At 38.1% G+C, this 22,289-nt stretch overlaps 1 protein-coding gene across 2 annotated transcripts in view; it reads left to right on the top strand.

Annotated features, from left to right (window-relative positions):
* The window catches only part of lrrc4ca (leucine rich repeat containing 4C, genome duplicate a), a 61,507-nt gene extending 39,655 nt beyond the window's left edge, over nt 1-21,852 (top strand). For both annotated transcript variants that reach the window (XM_053641516.1, XM_053641517.1), the window contains 2 exons: nt 4,957-5,025; nt 19,862-21,852. In XM_053641516.1, coding sequence (XP_053497491.1) covers nt 19,915-21,852 — 1,938 coding nt within the window. In that variant the 5' untranslated portion in view covers nt 4,957-5,025; nt 19,862-19,914. The remainder of the gene's footprint in view (nt 1-4,956; nt 5,026-19,861) is intronic.
* Nucleotides 21,853-22,289: the final 437 nt, after the last annotated feature.

Raw genomic sequence — 22,289 nt, 5'->3', positions numbered from 1 at the left:
TCTGCCTCCAAACGTGACATTGTCAGCCAGCTGATCATATCAACTACTAATAATAATGAACTCTGAGTGAGCCCCCTGTCAGAGTGAATATGTACAACATAAATATCTTAGCCAATCAATATTGATTGTGTGGTGTGAAATCTGTTATTAAATATATGGGTTATTTTGCAGATTAGGTCATACTTGGTGTACAATTTGCTAGAGTGAAGCTAACATTACCTACAGAATGTTTGAATATGTATGTCTATCAGTACTAATTATAGCTGAAATTTATTTCCTCTGCCTGAAAGAAAATTCTTCATTCAAGTTTTATCAGCATGGGCTATGAAAAGGATATTGTTATGGTATGTATATAATAAAAATGACAATGAAAGATGCTGTTTTAGACTTGTCTGCATTTTTTACTGTGTGCCAGATTTGTAAAATGAAAATAAGCTGTTTTATTTGATTATTATTTTATAAATGTACACAAGTCTGTGCATATACACAAATGCAAAAAACTTTGGGACCTTCCACCGGATCTGGATTGGAAGGTTATTTACACAGAAGTAGTAAAAGGTAGCTTTATGATTCTATTTAATATGAGAATTTTCCTTTTTCCTTGTACTTTGAAGAATAACACAGTGTCCTCAAGGAACAAGGCTAGAAACAGGCATCACTCTACCTGGAGAATGATTTGTGGAGTGTTGCCTTTGCACTCTCTCACTCTTGATCTTTTTGAGTTGTTTAGACAAAAAGGCATCTATTTGTTGGTAGAGATTATCTTGGAGGGTTTATATATATATATATATATATATATATATATATATATATATATATATATATATATATATATATATAAAAAACCCTGCTATTTAGGAAGTGAATCAAGCCATAAAGGGAGACATTATCAAATATATTTGTTTTATTGATTGACAAATTGCTCTATACAGATGTGGCCACTGAAAATGAGCGTCAAAGGAAAAGGGATCCTGCGATCTCATGTGGTATCACACAATATCACGCACATGTTCCAGGCACAGGAAAGATAAGACCAGTAGGGGGAAGTCATGTTTCATTTGAACAAACACAGCTTGCTAGTAGATACAGTAGTTCTGCCAGGACATATACTGTATACAGTATATATTCTTTTACCAATCAAACAGTGATGTTACTGAAGCCCATGATCTCTTTGTGCTTGGCCTACAGGTCTGTGAACCTCTCTCAGAACCATTTTGTAACAAGCAGCAGAGCACATTAAATGTCAAGCCTGAAAAAAAAAAAAATGGAACATGTGATCGGTTAGATTTAAGAAAAAAATATTACGCATGGTTTACATAAAAATATTACTTTTCTTATCAAACTTATGATAAACCTAATTTAAACAAGTTTCTAATTACTATTAGAATTATTAATTATTAAGATTGAATTATAAAAAGTGAGCATGAGTCACGGTGTACAGGTACAATAATTATAGTATTTCAATTAAAATAGCTAAACCATCTGTACTAAAACAGCACAGCAGTAACATACAGGTGTAGTATGCCAGAGACCGGGATTCGGGTCTCAGCTCAGTGGAAAGTGTTCATTTAATGAGCATTTTGGGGTTTTTTTTTCACTGTAGAAAGGTCCTCAAAGTAGCAAGTTGAATGAATTCCATCTTCTCCTTTCTTGGCAATGGAAACTTTTGTTCTTTCTTAACATAAAAGTTTTACTATTTAAAAATAGTATGGTATAAAGTGAACACAGAAGTCCACACACTGAAAAAAAAAAGTTTGTGAATTTACTTAATTCAAATTCGTACATCGGTTCCATGTGATTGAATTGAGTTACATTAATATAATTTTTATAATTTTATTTAAAAAAAATAATTTTTGTACATCATAATGTTTTCATACATGAAACATGATTTGATCATATATGATCAATGACCTGAAATTACACTTCACCTGAGCTGAGGATTGAACCCCATATGTCTGTATCCAATTCCATCTATACGCTTCATAAAAATAAGGTTGCGAAAGTCTTGGGAGAACTCTTTGCTTTTACCCATCATGAGATGTTTCTTGCGTGACACCTTGTTAACAAAAAGCCTTTTTATAGACCATCAATTTACTAACCCAGCTGATATTAATTTGCACAGATAGGTTGTATAATTACTTACAGATTTCAGCTGGTTCCTTGCCTTACCTTGCCTTGGAGAACTGCTTTTTCTTAGCCTGTTCAATACTTTTTTCCTGTCATTCCACTTTATTACACATAACTTTATTTATGGACTTTAATGTTGTGAATTCATTATATTTCTGGATTTCTTGAGTTAATACTGATGTGTGGTGAAAAGTTCATGTGAATAGCCTCATTGGAAATATATTTACTGAAATTTTTTTTGACGTGTTCAATACTTATTTCCCCCAATGTATATGTAGTTTTAATAATTAGTTTAAATCACGTATAATGAGACACAACGACTGCTCACATTTTTAGTGGCTCAGTCCTGGAGAGGGGGAAGAAGTGAGCGTCGACAGAGGCCAGGATACACACACACAGTGTTCTCCGTGTAGTCTTAAATTCAGGATTCTCCCTTCATTTTAATCAGATCCAAAGTAACTAGTACCTTGCCGCTTGAGTAGTCTTCTCATTATATACTTTATTTCTCTTACTCAAGTAATTATTAACATTATTTATTTTACTGGTACTTGAGTAATTATTTTTATAAGTAGTTTTAATTGTACTTGAGTAAATTTTTTGGCTACTCCACCCACATTTGTGTATAGTTGTGTATTCGTGTCATTTTGTGCAGATGCAGGTGGTAATGTTATGTTTATGTTGTATATGAATCTGATTAATCTCTTAATCATAGGATGTGTTTGGGTGAGTTAATTAAGCGCTAGTAAAGCGCTTTAGTTTACTGGTTTTCATTCACCTAGCTCAAGCAGGTCATTCCTGCTTATTGGGCAGTGGGGGCTTAGTGGTTAAGGCTATGGGTTACTGATCGGAAGGTCGGGGGTTCAAGCTCCAGCACTCCCAAGCTGCCCCTGTTGATCCCTTGAGCAAGGCCTTTAACCCTCTCTGCTCCAGGGGTGCCATATCATGTCTGACCCCAGCTTCCTGACATGCTGGGGTATGTAAAGAAAAATATTTCACTGTGCTCTAATGTATATGTGACCAATAAAGACTCATTATCATTATGTTACTACTATCCACCCCCTCATCTTTATCCCCACTGAACATTTGCTCTACGAGGGTTCTGCTCTACCTGTCCAGCCGACCTACAGCCGGCCACCTGCAACCACAGGTGCAAATGGCCATAACCCATAACCCCAAAGTGTGGAGGCCATTCCACTGATCTACCTAAAAGATATTTCAAATGATGCTGCATGGGAAGTAAACATTATTGAGCAGTGACTGTGGGGCACAGAATATTACTCCTTGAATAAAATCATAGTTGCTTATTTCTGAATTTTATTTATTTAAGTATTTATTTGATTGTGATGAAATACTTATTATGAATATTGAACAGTTCCTCATTTTCATTTCCAAGGCTTTCCTCCTCTTACTTCAGAAATTAAAATGTCAAATAAAAGACAAATAAAATTGTACCCCTTTGATTCCTTTGCAAACCTGTTCTGCATTCTGAGATCATAAGCTAGATACAAAATAGAGTTGTACCGTGATATTAAAAGATAATAGCCTGATACATTTGATTTAACCCACTAACCCTGTAAGGCCAAAAACCAGCTTGCCCATCTTTGACCTATTCCCGTATGGACGATATACCAGCTTGGTCGTCTATGCCAAATCCCCGTAAGGCCTATATAGCGGCTTTACGGTGTAAACGTTATCCCCGTAAGGCTGGTATACCGGCATTACTCTGCTATGATTCCTTACTTATTTAATTATTATTTTTTGACCGGGAAGGTTGATGACGTCATGACAGCACGACATGATTACGTCATTACGCCGTCATTATGATGAAGATGATCCAAGCGTGAATGTTGTTGATAAACTTATGGTGTAATAGTAGAAGTTAACTAAAAATTCCAAAGCGAAAAGCTAATCGTGTTCCAGCTAAAGTTACACCTACAGTGAACACAGATGCATCTAAAACAGTGAACAAAAAGAAAACATACACAGTTACACAGGCGAGAGCAAGGATTCTAGATAGTGACAGCAGTGAAAGTTCAGGCGATGTTGAAACCGAAACTGATAGTGACGCAAACTCTCATGATTCAGACCCTGATCCGTCTTCATCTCCAGCATCAACCACTGCGCCTGACACTGCAGGGGTTTGGAGTCATAACGTGACCCTGATGGATTCAACTTTCAAACCAAACGAGGCACCTGGTCCTCGTACTGGTCTGATTATCACCAGAAAGTTGACTTTTGGCGCTAAAATGCATTTATTCAAAGGCATTGACCACGCTGATGCTCGTATGGTACTTCTAAATGAGTATAAGGATTTTAGCGAGCATTTTTTGTAATTTCTCTAGTTAAGAATTGTGCTCTAAGTGGAGTAAAAACACTGTACTGCTTCATTTTCAAAGTACTCTTAGACAAATACATTATTATAAGTTGTTTCAAGTTCTAAAAATGTTAAAATTAAAATGTTGATTTTGGGGCCAATTTTGGCCCGGGAACTCAGGGTTGGCATGCTGTTTCTATGGGGAATATAGGGTTGTGGGACATAATACTGTGGGAACTAAGGGGTAAGAGGGTTAATGTGGGTTATTTAGATTTGTCATCTGTGTTAGGACACATCTGTGTTGTAAGTCCTTGCTGAGTGACTCATAACTCATTTTCTTTAAACAAAGCATTTGCCAGTATGGCGCCCTGCTATTCCTCCAGATCTTTTAAGTCTATGTCATTGGAGACCAGGAGACAAAAAAGTGAGCAGCAACCAAAAAAATGGAATAGTACTGATATGCAAAATTTGTTTGCACATTATAATTATTTTTACTGTTGGTCTTGTTCTCGCAGAGTGAGCCACCAGGTGAAACTGAGTGTGAAGATGTCCAGAGACTGCTGGCACTGTGGATAATTTGGCAGGTGAGTGAGGAGAACAGAGATGGTGAGGAGTCCATTTTGCTCATCTGAATGTCAGACAGTACCTTACTTTCTATTGTATGAGTGATAATGAGGAGCCTACTTTACCTGAGGTCCAGAACCTTTGTCAGATTTGGTGAATAATAGCTCATGGTTAGCACCAATGTTTGCCTTCAGTTTTCATCTTTTTATTTTGCATATTGAATGACTTAGTTTGAGAGATTCACTGTACATACTACATATGATGTATGCTTCTCTTATATTGTATAAATTATCGGCAGACCTCTTGTTTGGTAGAGAGGGAAAAATAATAGCAAAGATTGCACATACAATTAGAAACACTTATAATAGATCATGACTGAATAGTGCTGACTACTGTATATGCAAAGTAATGATAGCAAAATATGTTACTGTAGTTTGTACATTTATAATGGTAATAGATTTACTGAAAAAATACCTATCTATCTATCTATCTATCTATCTATCTATCTATCAATCTATCAAAACTATACATTTATCAAAAAAGTGCATTTATTCAAAGAAAGCTCAATTGCATAGGAGGCAGAATCTAGAATGAGAATCTCATTTATGTATTATTACAAAGGAATTTGACTTGGCAAATCATTTTAAGTACACATGCTGTAACCAAATGCACACACATTTACCGCGCATATATATATATATATATATATATATATATATATATATATATATATATATATATATATATATATATATATATATATATATATATATATATATATATATATTGGCACCCTTGATAAATATGAGCAAAGAAGCCTGTGAACATTTTTTATTGTTTAAACTTTTGATATTTTGTTTAAAAAAATCACAAAAATACTCTGCTCTCATGGACATCAAACAATTGCAAACATAATACATGTTGATCAAAAAAATATATCTTTGTTAAATATAGGTGTGCAACAATTATTGGCACCCTTTTAGTCAATACTTTGTGGTACCTCCCTTTGCCAAGAGAACAGCTCTAAGTCTTCTCCTATAATGCCTGATGAGGTTGGAGTATACATGACAAGGGATCTGAGACAATTCCTCCATACAGAATCTCTCCAGATCCTTCACATTTCGAGGCCCACACTGGCGAATTCTCCTCTTCAGTTCAACCCACCAGTTTTCTATGGGTAAGTCAGGGGCCTGGAATGGCCATAGCAGGACTTTTGTGGTCAGTAAACCATTTTTGTGTTGATTTTGATGTATCTTTTGGATCACTGTCCTGCTGGAAGATCCAACCATGGCCCATTTTAAGCTTTCTGGCAGAGGCAGTCAGGTTTTCATTTAATATCCGTTGATAGTTGATATTTGATAGAGTCCATGATGTCATGTAGCTAAACAAAATGCCCTGGTCCTCTGGCAGAAAAACATTAAAGAGTCACCACCATATTTAACTGTGGGCATGAGATACTTTTCCATATGGCTACCTCTCTGTGTGTGGCAAAACCACCTCTGGTATTTATTGCCAAAAAGCTCTATGTTGGTTTCATCTGAACATAGAACCTGATCCCATTTGAAGTTCCAGTAGTGTCTGGAAAACTGAAGATGCTTCAGTTTGTTTTTGGATGAGAGTAGAGGCTTTTTTCTTGAAACCCTTCCAAAAAAAAAACTTGTGGTGATGTAGGTGACTTAGGGATTGTAGTTTTGGAGACTTTCTGACCCCAAGATGCAACTAACTTCTACAGTTCTCCAGCTGTGATCCATGGAGATTTTTTTGGCCACTTGAACCATCCTCACAGTGCGTTGAGACAATATAGACACATGTCCTCTTCCGGGTTGATTCATACCATTTCCAGTTGACTGGAACTTCTTAATTATTACCCTGAGTGTGGAAATTGGCATTTGCATTGCTTGTGCTATTTTCTTATAGCCACTTCCCATTTTGTGAAGCTCAACAACCTTTTGCTGCACATCACAGATATATTCCTTGGTCTTACCCATTGTTATGAATGACTAAGGGAATTTGGCCTATGTGTTACCTCATATTTATACACATGGCAGGAAGTCATGGTTGAATAATTTCCTCTTCCTAGTCAACCAGGTGCACTTAAAAATGTCAAATAGCAATGGGAATATTCTTGAAATATATTTTTATCATACGAATTCATAGAGTGAGTTAGCACTGAGTGGTTAGCATGTTCGCCTCACACCTCCAGGGTCTGGGGTTCGATTCCCACTGGGGCCATATGTGCGGAGTTTTTATGTTCTCCCCATGCTGTGGGGGTTTCCTCCGGGTACTCCGGTTTCCTCCCCCAGTCCAAAGACATGCATGGTAGGCTGATTGGTGTGTCTAAAGTGTCCGTAGTGTATGAATGGAGGTGTGAGTGTGTATGTGATTGTGCCCTGCGATGGGCTGGCACCCTGTCCGATGCTCCCTGGGATTGGCTCCGGGTTCCCCTGCGACGCTGAAGAAGGAGTAAGTGGTAGAAGATGGATGGATATTTATTTATTTATTTTTGAATAAACCTATGTTGTGTTTGCAATTGTTTGATAGTTTTTATTGATCACATATACATATGCACAGTGAAATTATTTTATTCGCATACCCCAGCATGCCAGGAAGTTGGGGTCAGAGCGCAGGGTCAGCCATTAATATGCTGCTTTCTTTAATGACATTTTTTTGTAACATTTAATTTTGTGCTAGAAAACAAATGTTTGGGAATCTAAAATGTTTGTTCTAACTTGATAATGTAGAAGTCATAAAATAAAAAATCTATAACATAGTTTGTACTAAAAAATAGGGTGCCTAAAACTTTTACACAGTACTGTATACACCCAAAGACATGGACAAGAGGAGATAAGCTATGCTGTCTTTTTTTTTTTTTTTTTACCTGACTGAAATCTACACTTGAAGAATAATAGTCTTTAGTGGTTTAGCCTGTGCTTTCTCTTTTCATTTATACCCTAACAATGGTGATTTTATTATTTATTTATTTGTTTGTTTGTTTGTTTGTTATTATTATTATTAGTAGTATTGTTATTATTATTATTATTATTTTAGAAAATGCTATTTAATATTATCTTGCAATATATGACTTTTCAAATATTTTCCATGAGGCACCAATTATATAAATAACAGATGGCAACACTGGAACTATTTCTTTGTCTAAGTGCCTTTGTTGATTTAAGCAGCATGCTACTGTTATAAATTTGCCATTATTGAATGCATCCAACACTGCTCGGTTTTCTCAGAAGAGTTCTCAAGTGGCTGTGCATGTTGAAATTTGAGCAAAAAAAAAAAAATTAATTAGCAGAATCAACGGAATGCTCAAGATTTATTCCAGGTTTTTTGTTTTTTTTCCCTGTTTTTCTGACAGGGCATTGGTTTAATGTGATGATGAATATGAATGAATATGACTCAATATAGTCATGTAGTGTTAATGAGTGCACTAATGTCACCATATGGTGAATCTGTTTCTAATACCATATTTGTGTGTAATGGTGTCTGTAGTGCAGTGTAATGGACAGAGTCACAGCTTTTGTAAATATTTAATCCTTTTATTAAACATGTTATGCAGGAGGCCAGGATAAAAACAGTAATTTATGTTGAACTGTATATTCTCACCAGTTGAACCATAAAAGTTTACACATTTTATAATAATAATGAAATACACCCATAAAATAGCACAGATACAATCATTCAGTGATCAGCAAATGTCAAAATGTATAATGCAGTTCTTCAAAGCATCCTTGAAGTCTATGCACATTCTTTGCATTCTTTGAACCATCTTAATTAGGTAGTATAGGGGATGATTTTCCAGTGGGCTTATTGTGAAGTGCTTGTTAGCTGCATTTTAAAACTATTGTTATAAATATATAGTTTTAATGTATTTTGTGATTTTGTTATTTCTGATTTTTTAATAAACTGGAAAGTAAACTGTTGACTTTTGAAAATTGGGAATTATTTTTTCCAACATAATGCATTATATATATATATACACACATATATGTATGTATGTATGTGTGTGGGTGTGTGTATATGTGTATATATGTATGTGTATATATGTATGTGTGTGTGTATATATATATATATATATATATATATATATATATATATATATATATATATATATATATATAATGGATTATGTTGAAAAAAGTAGTATATATACAGTATCTCACAAGAGTTTTTTTGAGGGAACAGCAAATTTACACTGTTATACAAGCTGTACACTCACTACTTTACATCGTAGCAAAGTGACATTTCTTCAGTGTTGTCACATGAAAAGATATAATCAAATATTTACAAAAATGTGAGGGATTTACTCACTTTTGTGAGATACTGTATATAATATATATATATATTGTATGTGAGTGTGCCCTGCGATGGATTGGCACCCTGTCCAGGGTGTACCCCGCCTTGTGCCTGATGCTCCCTGGGATAGGCTCCAGGTTTCCCCGTGACCCTGAAGGAAGGATAAGCGGTATAGAAGATGGATGGATATATACATATATATATATATATATGTATATATATATATATATATATATATATATATATATATATATATATATATATATATATATATATATATATATACACAGTATATTATAAAGATCTTGGAACATTGACCATGAAAGTAAATTTGTAAGCAGATTGATCTAGACCAATAGACATCTCCTCAGCTCACCCCCTTATCCCCTTCTCAGGCCGGTCTGATTGATAACGTGTCTGTATGTCAGACATGCTCCTGCTTAATAACACAAATAAATCAAATCAGACAAAAGTTATGCTGCTCCTGCACCAATAATAATGCCAAGCACAACTGAATGTGTGTAGCACACACACAGAGAGAGAGAGAGAGAGAGAGAGAGAGAGAGAGAGAGAGAGGAGCAAGTGGTAAAGTGACCAGCACAGTAGATCTTATTGTAAAATTAACCCTGTGTGAGTTTGTGTGTACTACATATGTGCTAAATAAAATCTAGATTAGATGGCTAAGTCTGAAGAGGCCAATCCAAATTACTCTGCCTCATTTATTAAAAGAATGTGTAGCCTACAGACTGGCTGTTGCTCTCTCTCTCTCTCTCTCTCTCTCTCTCTCGCTCTTATTCCTTTCTCATTGTGTTGTCCATGGAAGCAATTTGAGCTGATCTGAAAGTGAATGGATTTCCCTGCAGACAAACTGCCCAGGAGACCCTCATCAGCTTTACTTTAATTTTATGATATCATTCTTTTTTCAACAGGGCATCACACAACAATGCTTTATGAACACAATTACATGCTACTGAACTTCCTATATGGGTAATTATGACTAAAATGTGAAAACTATCATTGCTAAGATAACAGAAATATATTCCCCCCTGGTTGTATAATACAATTAGAAATAATTCAGTAATCAATGAAGTACTTAATAAATAACTTTTTTGACAGGTCAAAAAATCATAGTGAAAAATCCTCTAATTAATTTCTTCAGATCTTCTTTAGTTCTTCAGATGGATGTATAACTTGGGTGTTTTAGAATAAACAGAATTACTGGCATATTTCAGAGATTATACAAAATTTTAGAGACCATTTAGACAGGGTTTACAGGAAAATATGTGGAAACACTTGTGTCTTATTGGCTGACAGCTCTCAATTCTGCCAAACGCTAGCTCACACAGTCAGTGTGAGGAAAAATGGATATACGCAGATTTTATTTTAATTTTTTTAAACCAGTAAAGGGGTTGAAACTGAAACAGTAACATCCTCTCATGCTGAGCAGGAAAACAAGGTGTGTGAATGTCTATATGAGTTGCAGTTTATGTGAACATGGTAAGAGCAGAGCATAAGGAAAAATAAGCAGCTAAACACATACAATGATAGCTTAGTTGTGCCTCCTCTTGGCTAGCGACACAAAACTAGCCTAGTTAGAAAAGGTTCCTTTTCCTACAAACAGTGACAACACCCGAGGCAAATTTTATGATAAATGCAACTTTTTCTTATCATGTCATACATTGAAAACTAAGTTTATTTTATGGACCTCAAAGTCCATAAAACAAAACTTAGGCTACTAGCTGAGCTGGAATAAATGAATATAGAAAGAATCTGGGCTCAGACCCAGATGAGTAACAGTCCAGCTAAGACCCCTGCCTGGAGATAGTATGGAGTATACAGTAGCATGCAACACTTAAACAATAACAATATTTAGGATTTATCTTAACAGTTTATAATGATCAGGCTTTGAATGAAATGCCATTCTTTTTTTTTAAAATCTCTCTTTTAAGATTCACAATACCACCTCTTGACACATTTAATTATTCCATGCCAAGTTATATTGTTTGTTTAAGCTCAAGAGAGAGACTGTTACTAAAGCAGTATTTTTCTAGTGTTTTCAATAAGGCAAACCTATTTGCAACATTCATTGCATTTATTCCACTATCCTCTTGAGTAAGTTCCCCCTTCATCATTACATAGACATGCTGACACTAATAACATTAATTTGTGTTTTCCATTTATTTACATGTTTTTTTCTTCCTCATTCATTGCTTCCCTGCTTTTCCTTTTACCAAGAGGATTCACAATCACTCATGTGCATCAAGTGCCCGGCAACTTATCTGTGTATAACATCATAGCATCCCAAATGAGGAAAATCCCCTGATGGGATTTAATTATCGCTAACTAGTAAATGTCAATATTATCTCTCTCTTTACCGCTGTCTCTTTCCTTCTATCTCTATTGTGCGATGGTGATGAGACTCACCCTTTTATTGGAATATACAGTATTTATGGTGGCCTGAAAGTGCAAAACTACTTGTGTCTTTATAGTGAGGAGCAATTCTTACTTCTGAACAACTCTGCTCCCTTCAGGCAGGTTTTCAGCTTTCATAAACTCATATTAATGCTTATGACTATTGTGGGTGAATATATTATATTAGTATTAATGCAACTTATATAAACTCTATAGTAAGTTCACAGCTTATCTAAATTAATATCTTATGAATCTCCTTCATAAAAATACAAATGGACAAAAGCATCAGTATATTAATTTTGGCTCATACTATTACTGTAAACATCCTCCAGCTTTTTTATTTCCATGGTCTCTCAGACTGACATGTGCTGTAGCAAATTACCAACTGTTACGAAATGGGAGCAGAGGCAGAAGCAAGTGCAGATCAACGTCTTTATTTTCGAACAGAAATCAATAAACAAGAAACGTGGTCTAGACAGGAACAGATGATCAGGGTTCAAACATGAAACTGGATACAAGGCATGGAACAGAAACCGGACACGAAAACAAGACATTCACCATTACATTCACTTGTTCAAGGACTAAAGTAATACTGCGTGAAGTACAAAGCAACACGAGGGCTTTAAATACCAAACATAATCAAGCGAGAACACAGACAGCTGGGATCAATAACGGCACACCCTCGAACATCAACCAATGCTTAAACGGGAAGAGAACAAAAACCAAAACAAAGGCACGTGTCCATATGCAACAGTTCACTCTCGTGCACGCGCTCTCTGCAGTCACCCTTGCATGTCGACGCCGCAGCGTCATCTGCCGGCGAGAGCGTGACACCAACGAATATGTAATGTTCAATAGGGACCTACAAATTCCATTTTGAGTTAATTCTGTTGTGTTTTTGTGTAATTTTTTGTGCTTACAAATTTGTTGTTGTCTGGTGTTGCTTTTGCATTTCCAAATTATTAGCTTTTCCTTTTGTTAGACTCAGCTCAAAATGGAGGAAATGTGTAAACTTAATATTTCAACAGCTGATCAACTATTCGTCCAGCAATGAGTTGTACTTAATGTATCTTATTAAGTTTGGCTAGGATATTAACGCCATGGCCACTGGTAATAATATCCTGATGTTAAACACGAATTATGAGCACAGTAAGAAGATCGAACAACTTAAAACAACAAATCATAAATATAGACAAGAGACACTTGCTATTAAAATCAGATGAGACTTTATTAAACTACTCTAATACACAGAAACTAAGCTAACACATAAATGCGCGCACACACACACACACACACACACACACACACACACACACACAAAGGGGGTGAAAATAGCTTTGACAGAGAGTGAATGGCTAGTTTTAACACCATATGCTATTCTTAGACCTCGACCTGAACGAACCATCAACAATTAGTTTAATGTTCGCTCTGTTTTAGAAGGGCTCTATTAAATACACCAGCTTCAACTGAAACCTGGAGGTGCTTACTTAGGTTTCCGGTTGGTGGGGATTCGTCAGAGGTCTGGTTGCTTTTGAGTGGTGTCTAGGAGGACCAATGGGAATGGTGAATGGAGTGAAGTCTCATAGGCTTGGCAGCGGTTCTTCTGGTTCTTTCATGACTAGAGTCAGGAAGCTTTGCAGGAAACAGTTCATGCAGATGTTGATTGCACAGCCCTTGATAGACCGTGATAGACAGTGAACTGGGCAAGAGAACAAAAGGTTGTGTTGATTGTCCTTGGAGCCTGTTTGGGTAAGTCACCACCCTTTTACCAAAGTTATCAGCTGAGGGCCAGGGCTTTCATCTTGTAGGCCAGCCAACATGTCTCAGCCAGTGGCCTAGATCAGTGAGGTTTGCTAATCTGTGAAGGATCGTCCATTGTTCACAGGATAGTGAGAACCCAGCAATCAGCCATGAGCTGTAATTGGATTGGTGCCCCAAAGTCTGCACACAGGGGCTCATGATTTAAGGCTCATGTGAAGGGGTGATCTTATGCTTATGCTTATCTTGTGCTTATGATTTTGTGCGCTGAGGTCCTACTCAAATTTGGTGTTGTGTTTTTAGTAATGTTGCTGTGTTCTCTGATTTGCTGTTGCATTTTTGGTTTGTAAATTAATTGTACATAATAGTTATCCATTTCCAGAATAAAAATAAATATCAAATGAATGGGCTACTTTGAAATACATAGATGATGTCTAAACAAAATGCATTATAATCTGATAAACATTTAATTAAAGGAGCAAAACCAGGTCATTTTGCATGTTATAATATGGAAAGTTTAATTGAAAATAATATTTTGTGTGTTTGGTTGGCAGAAATAGTATGTCATATTTGTCATGTAAAAACTTTTTCAAAGACTTATAAATATGCACTATGAATGCGTTATGTAGACACCCTTCATGTAAACTGTTATGTCTGAAACAGAGTAAAGGCCATTTCTGTGCAGATTTGTCTCAGTCATAAATGTCTGTTTCCTTATAAGGTGTTGGCATGGTGACTGAGAACAGGAAGTAAGGCCATGCCAATGGAAGGAACGTCTCCAAGGAGACTCGGAGGCACACTTTTATGTGATTCCCTGCTGATGTGCATCTGGAGACAGCTGGGCCATAGAAGGATACGGTTTGCTCAGTAATTTGCAGCTTATGTAATTAAGCATTTACAAGCATTCCATATTTGAATATTCCACATGCAGTGGAACTGAAACTTGGTTAAAGGAGTGACCAACAGAATTGCAGTACATAAAGACAACAGATGGCCACTTGTTACTGTAGTAATTTATACTTCAGAATGTTAGTCTTTATATTCAACACAAGATGTGCAAATGGTTACATATCAAATCACTCACATTATAGAGGCTTTTCCAATAACAAAATATGCAATTGTTTGTAACTTGGCAGTGGCATTTTGAAGATAAATGGTTTTGCAGCTACTAATGTCTCCCCTATTAATATTACAAGTTCCACAGTCTCCCTGTAATACTTCTAATTGAAATGTTTAACACTTTGAGATACTAGCATTAAGTATTACCTAAAAGTATCTCTATTAGCTCAAATTATCTCTATGAAATTATATAATAAACAATTACTGTGCAACTACCTTTTTTTGCCAAAATACAAATGAGCAACATACATCTTGATTAGATCTTTAGTAATCCACTCACTAACACGTTGTCCAGCTTGTATTGTTTCTGCAATTTGCACCATCTTGCATCTTGATTTCAGAGACTAAGGAAAAAAGAGAGTGGGAAAGAGAGACAGAGGAGCTGTCTGTAGCCAGAAAAGGCTATGCCCATGCTAAATGGTTCCTTAATATCATCTTTGCCATTTTGTTCTTGTCCTCTCCTTAATTTTAGTGCTGTGAAAAGCCAGCCTTTCGCCGACCTGATACACTTGCATCTCATGTCACAGTTCCTTCATAGATCCTAAAATGTCATATCCAAGACCTTTTTTTATCTTCTACTACTCTTTTTTCTATTACATTTCTCTTGCTCTCACACAAGACTCATGAAGTGGGAAGGGTCATTTGTGGGTCAAAGGAAGAGAATAAAGCCTTCAGATATCCGCACTTGCTTAGAGTAGAATCAGATAGCCTTTTTTTTCCCCCTTTGTGAGATTAGATAGAGGCGAGACAGGGACATATCCATCATGCAGGATCTCTGTCAGTGGGAGTTGGTTTTGTTTTTGCCCTGCTGGCCTGCCTACACCTGCCACCACCACAGAGAGATTAGCCAAAGATAGCTTTATTTGTTTTCTATGTCTGCCAAAATCTATTACTTCACTGAAACATCTCTGTGTCTGGTTGACGAGCTCCTTTCTCTGCCCCATATCACTGTCATGTCCAAATATGAGTTCTGTGTTTGTATTCTCTAATATGTCCTTCATTTTTATTTAGCTGCTGACAAATATGGACTATATGTTACACCTTCCCAGCAGTACATCTTCTGGCTTTTGCTGCTGCAACCGGTGGCTTAGTGCACCTAGAGTCCCTCTCCTATTTATTTTGTTCTATGAGCCTCTATATTTCTGCCCCTGCTACCAAGCCATTCCCAATCGATGAAGCCAAAGACTGGCCTGTTATGGTTTATAGAGGCTGTCTATAGTAAACTCATGAATTTTGCACTAGCAGTCTGTGGTGCAAGCTGAAGTCTAGAGTATGAAGCTCAATCTGCAGCCTTTTTTCACCTAACAGCCCTTTAGCACATCTGAGGCCATAATAGAGACCTGAATCCCATACTTCCATCAACTGAATGTTGTACTCAACAAAGAGAGCTGCAACAGCAGCCATTTCCTCCAGCTGAAACATGCCATTGGTGCTATTTTTGCCTGAATCATCAAGGTAATTGGCATCTGTGGCCCTGCTGACATCTGGCTGTGCACTGCTAAATCACTGTTTCTGCACCCTGTGAATCACACAGCTGATGTCTGAGGAGTTATTGTCATTCCTTTAAACAGAATTGACATTTATATCATGACTAAGATCTCTGTTGCATTTACAGAAACGTGGAGCAACAGATAAATTGCCCATTTATATGAGATATAAAATACATTTTACTCTGTGAAAGATGATGAACACTAATTTATTTTAATTATGGTAATATAAAAGAGTGACATCCATCCATCCATTTTCTATACCGCTTATCCTACAGGGTCACGGGGAACCTGCAGCCTATCCCAGGGAGCATCAGGCACAAGGCGGGGTACACCCTGGATGGGTTGCCAATCCATCGCAGGACACAGTAACATACGCATTCACACACCAATTCATACACTACGGACACTTTGGACATGCCAATCAGCCTAACATGCATGTCTTTGAACTGGGGGAGGAAACCAGAGTACCTGAATGAAACCCCTGCAGCATGGGGAGAACATGCAAACCCCACACACACAGGGCCATGTTGGGAATCGAACCCCCAACCCTGGAATTGTGAGGTGAACGTGCTAACCACTAAGACACTGTGTGCCCCAAGAGTGACATAATAATAATAATAATAATAATAATAATAATAATAATAATCATCATCATCATCATCATCATCATCATCGTCATTTCTTTGGGAAGGGTCCTTGTATTCTTTAGTAGATGATATATCTACTAGATCCCTTATATGCAATGTGTCAGTAATATCAGTATATAAGTACATAAGTGTATAAATATCAATATAAGTAATATCAGAGAAGGAACTCTGGACTACAGTTCCCAGCAGCCACTGCACCTCACTGCATCACAGTCACATGACCACCTGCACCTTAATCACGTACATGTTAACGAGCACTTATGTGTATATTTGCCACAGTTTGTACTGCACACCTTGTCTTGCATTTGTCTTTCTTTACTGTTGTCTCTGCTGCTGTGTTTATGGTTTTTGTTTTATGTTTATTCCTAGCCATATTGTTTTTGCCACTAAGTTCCTGTTTTGTGTTTGGTGGTGTTTGTATTAAAACTATCTGCACTTGAATCTATCTCTGCCTCTCCTGACGTGACAGAACGCAAGAACTGCTCTGGATGCAGCAGAATGTTTCAGGATCCAAGATGCCCTGTATGAAAGGAAAAAATCGAGGTGGGAGAAGGAAGGGAAATTCTCCCTAATTAAACCCAATTGGGAATGGCTCGACGTGATGTAAACCATCAGGGAGTATATCAAAAAGGAGCCTTCCAGCCAGCCTGGAACCATCTCCCACCCTCCCTCTTCCATTGTGGATCTCATCCAGCATGCCGAGTTGACGGAGAACGTCGCTCAGCCTCCCTGCCCATCTGAGAACACCGCTCAGCATCTCTGTTCAGCTGAAGATGTTGCTCTGCCTCCTGGTGTGGCCAGGAGCTCCACTTTACTTCCCTGCTCCACTTTGGATGTCACTACACCAGGCTCCATTTTGGACAATGCTCTGCCTTCCTACTACACTGAGGACATCATGCCACCTTCCTGCTTGGCCGAGGACATCGCTCTGCCATCCTTCTCGGCTGAGGATGTCGCTCTGCCATCCTGCTCCACGGAGGATGTCGCTCTGCCATCCTACTCAGCCGAGGACGTCACTCTGCCATCCTGCTCTGCTGAAGACATTGCTCCTTTTGTTTGCTTTGTGCCAAATGTTGCTGCCCCTTCCTGCTCCACGGAGGACATCGCCTCCCCCCTGGCCTCGCAGAGAACTTTGCTCCCCCTTCTGGCCTCACAGAGAACTTCGCTCCCCTCTCTGGTCTTGCAGAGAACTTCGCTCCCCTCTCTGGCCTTGCAGAGAACCTTGCTCCCCCTTCTGGCCTCGTGGAGAACTTCGCTCCCCCTTCTGACCTCAGGGAGAGCGTCGCTCCCCCCTCTAGATTCATGGTGACTGTTGTTCCCCCCGTAGGCTGCACAGTAGCTATAACGTTGCAATGTCATGTCATCTCTCTATGGTCTGGTGATCCAGGACCCGCTCCTGAACTTATTACGCGCTTCGGGAGCCATGCGTTAAGGGGTGGGGGTTCAGTCATGTAATATCAGAGAAGGAACTCTGGAATACAGTTCCCATCACCCACTGCACCTCACTGCATCATGGTCACATGACCATCTGCACCTGAATCATGTTCAAGATAATGAGCACTTATATGTATATTACCCACAGTGTACACTGCACTCCTTGTCTTGCATTTGTCTTTCTTTAGCGTTGTCTCTGCTGCTGTGTTTATGATCTTTGTTTTATGTTTATTCCTAGCCTTAATGTTTTTGCCACTAGTTCTAAGTTCCTGTTTTGTGTTTGGTGGTGTTTGTATTAAAGATATCTGCACTTGCATCTGTCTGCACCTCTCCTGACATGACAGTGATATGGTCTGCATTTCAATTAGGTCTGATACTATGCACCGAGGCCTAATTTTAACAATTAACATCAATGGACTTGATATAATTTACAGTCTTCTGCATTCCCTGTCCGCGTGTCATGGTCTTTATGTGCAGGAACACATATATTTCTGCCCTGAGGCTGGCAGAATTCATAATCACAGTAATCATGCAATTACAGAGTAACAAAATGGCCTTCCACTGGCAAAAGAGAGCATTTATGGCAATGCCCTTTGATTAAATGTAATGACTGAATACTCATTTTAAAGAACAAATGTGATGGTATTCTGTTTGGCATTCTTTCACAAACAAGTGAACAGTCTTGAGCACAAACCATGCAACCCAAGCCTGTTCAGAACTAGAACTACTCAAGAGAGTAATGTTACACGCATGAATATATACCCAGGAAGTAAATATGGATTGACAGTGTGATGTATTACACACAGATACACTCAATGCCTCACTATACTGAACTGAAAAGTAAAATAAATTGCATCTTATATTCTGAACTGACACTTACACATATATAAACACACAGCCAGTGGAGTTAGATTAGCAGTATTCCCAGAGTAGCAGGATTTCCAACTCCATTCACTCTTAGTCAAAGTCTGTCCCACATATTCCCTGCACTGCTATTTTCTATTCCCAGTCTAGTCACATCCATGTCTCTGAGTATTTCTGAGTGATGTAATGAGAACTCTCCAGACATGTTGGCTTGATTGAAGGACTACTACATGGCAAGTCCCACAGTTATTTATGACCCCCGAGTCTGCAAAAATAAATTAAACATCACTAGTTGACATGTTTGTGTTTGCCTGTATCCCGCTGCCAGGGGACAGGAGAAACAAGAAAGCAGGTCTCGCTATTGAGCTTCAGCCTTATTAAATAGGATAGGGAAATACTTTGAATCTGTTAAATATTGGCCATCCATGGTGACAGTTTCTTGAGTTTTACATGATTCAGAAAGTTCTGTGTGTGCATTTGTTACTGTATATAATATAATAAAACAGTTCTAATGAATATTCCATTGTGACCAAAACATTTAGCAGTAATGTCTACACAGTGATTTCTAAGTACAGTGTTTGTTCCTCAATATGTCCAACCTGTTTTCTGTAATAAACATTTTTTTTGTTTCAAATGAGTCACTCAATCAATTAATCAATTATTTCTTAATAACAATTAAATAATCCCAAATGAAATTAAAAACATTTGTTTTGGAGTGATTGTTATTACTTTAACTTTAGTCTTAATCAAGGATATGTAAACATGGCCTATACAATTTGATTGAGACCATGTCTTAACCATGAACGCACTTCTTTTTCGTTGTCTTTCAGCTTTCCCATTACAACGCACCCCAAAGATTGGACAGCCATCCTATGAATTATGAATGTTGAACAAGATGACCTTCTTCCCACAGCAGCAGATGATGAGAGGTCCTAGGTGGAACCGGGCCTTGTCCGACCCATTGTTTATACTGTTGTTGGCCTTGCAATTGCTAGTGGTTGCTGGCTTGGTGAGAGCCCAGACTTGTCCATCCGTCTGCTCTTGCAGTAATCAGTTCAGTAAGGTTATCTGTACACGCCGTGGCCTGAGAGATGTACCAGATGGTATCTCGACAAACACGAGGTACCTAAACCTACAAGAAAATTTAATCCAGGTGATCAAGGTAGACAGCTTCAAGCACCTACGGCACCTGGAAATCCTGCAGCTCAGCAAGAACCATATTCGTAGCATTGAGATTGGAGCATTTAATGGGTTGGCCAGCTTAAATACACTGGAACTCTTTGATAACAGGTTAACTACTATACCTAATGGAGCATTTGAGTATCTGTCAAAGTTAAAGGAGTTATGGCTGCGTAATAATCCAATTGAGAGCATACCATCCTATGCCTTCAACCGGGTGCCCTCACTGAGAAGGCTAGATTTGGGTGAGTTGAAAAGGCTTTCATATATTTCAGAAGGTGCTTTTGAAGGCCTAAATAACCTGCGTTACCTGAACCTTGGCATGTGTAATCTAAAGGAGATCCCTAATCTCACACCTCTGGTACGCTTAGATGAGCTGGAGATGTCAGGAAATCAGCTCTCAGTTATACGACCAGGTTCTTTCAAAGGCCTTGTCCACTTGCAGAAACTGTGGATGATGCACGCTCAGATCCAAACAATTGAAAGGAATGCCTTTGATGATCTTCAGTCACTTGTGGAACTGAATTTGGCTCATAATAACCTTACCCTGCTCCCTCATGACCTCTTCACACCGCTACACCATTTGGAGAGGGTGCACTTGCACCACAACCCATGGAATTGTGACTGTGACATTCTCTGGCTTAGCTGGTGGTTAAAGGAAGTAGTACCAGCCAATACCAGCTGTTGCGCTCGCTGCAGTACCCCTGCTACCCACAAGGGACGGTACATTGGTGAGTTGGATCAAAACTATTTCCACTGTTATGCACCTGTCATTGTGGAGCCACCTGCTGATTTGAACGTGACAGAGGGAATGGCAGCAGAACTAAAATGCCGAGCAAGTTCACTGACATCAGTCAGTTGGATTACCCCCAATGGGTCTATCATGACGCATGGCGCATACAAGGTGCGCATTTCTGTGCTGAATGATGGGACATTAAATTTTACAAATGTCACAATGCAGGACACAGGGACATATACATGTATGGTTAGCAACTCGGCAGGCAACACCACTGCCTCTGCTACACTAAATGTATCCTCAACAGAGAACAGCACTTTTAGCTACTTTACCACAGTGACCGTAGAGACAATTGAGCCATCAAATGATGAAGGGAACAACATAGTACACCAGAAAGTAGGTCCGACTACTTCTTCTGGAGTGTGGGAGACATCTTCTGCACTGTCATCAACCATGACAACCCAAACGCAAGTCTCCACCAAGGCCACAGAAAAAACATACACTATCCCAGTCACAGCACTGGGAGATGGCTCCCTCAACACCCTAGATGAGGTGATGAAGACCACTAAGATAATCATTGGCTGCTTTGTGGCCATCACACTAATGGCTGCAGTTATGCTGATCATCTTCTACAAAATGCGCAAACAGCATCACCAGCAGAATCACCATGCACCAACACGAACCATTGAGATCATCAATGTTGATGAGGACTGCATGGCTACTGGACCAACCTTGGAGGGTCAACTGACCCTGGCACGTCTTGAGCATGAGCATCTTAATCACTATAATACTTACAAGACAGCATACAATCATGCATCTACCATCAACTCTATACACAGCTCTGCACACGAACCTTTGCTTATTCGGGCCAGCTCAAAAGACAATGTACAAGAAACCCAGATCTGAACACTTTTTCATAATGGTAAAAAAAGAACCCATAACAAACTAAAAGAGAAATATCTGACATTTCCAATGTAAAGAAAATGGCCCAAGGTACTGATAACACGGAAGTCCATGTGCAACAAATAAGCGAATGATGAAGGCAATTTAATGACTTTGGGCACTAGGGTATGTTAATTGTTTCAAAGTGTCTTTACCTAACAGAAGTTATTTATTTATGAAAAAACTCTATTGTGTTTATTTCAAAAAAAAAAAAAAAAAAAAAAAAAACATTCTGCAATTATTTTTCCAGCAATCATCTCTCCATATTTTATTTTAGGATTGGTAAGAATGGTTGGTTTACTAGTAGGATTTAAAACTCGATGTAAATCCTCACAATATTTCATTTCATATGTGCTGATTCAGTAAGTTACCAGTTATTAGTCACACCTATGAAATTTCCT

The sequence above is a fragment of the Ictalurus furcatus genome, chromosome 14 (assembly GCF_023375685.1).
Source record: "Ictalurus furcatus strain D&B chromosome 14, Billie_1.0, whole genome shotgun sequence".
Lineage (NCBI taxonomy): Eukaryota > Metazoa > Chordata > Actinopteri > Siluriformes > Ictaluridae > Ictalurus > Ictalurus furcatus.
Note: the sequence above shows the minus strand (reverse complement) of the source record. Positions and strands in the feature narration are given on the sequence as shown.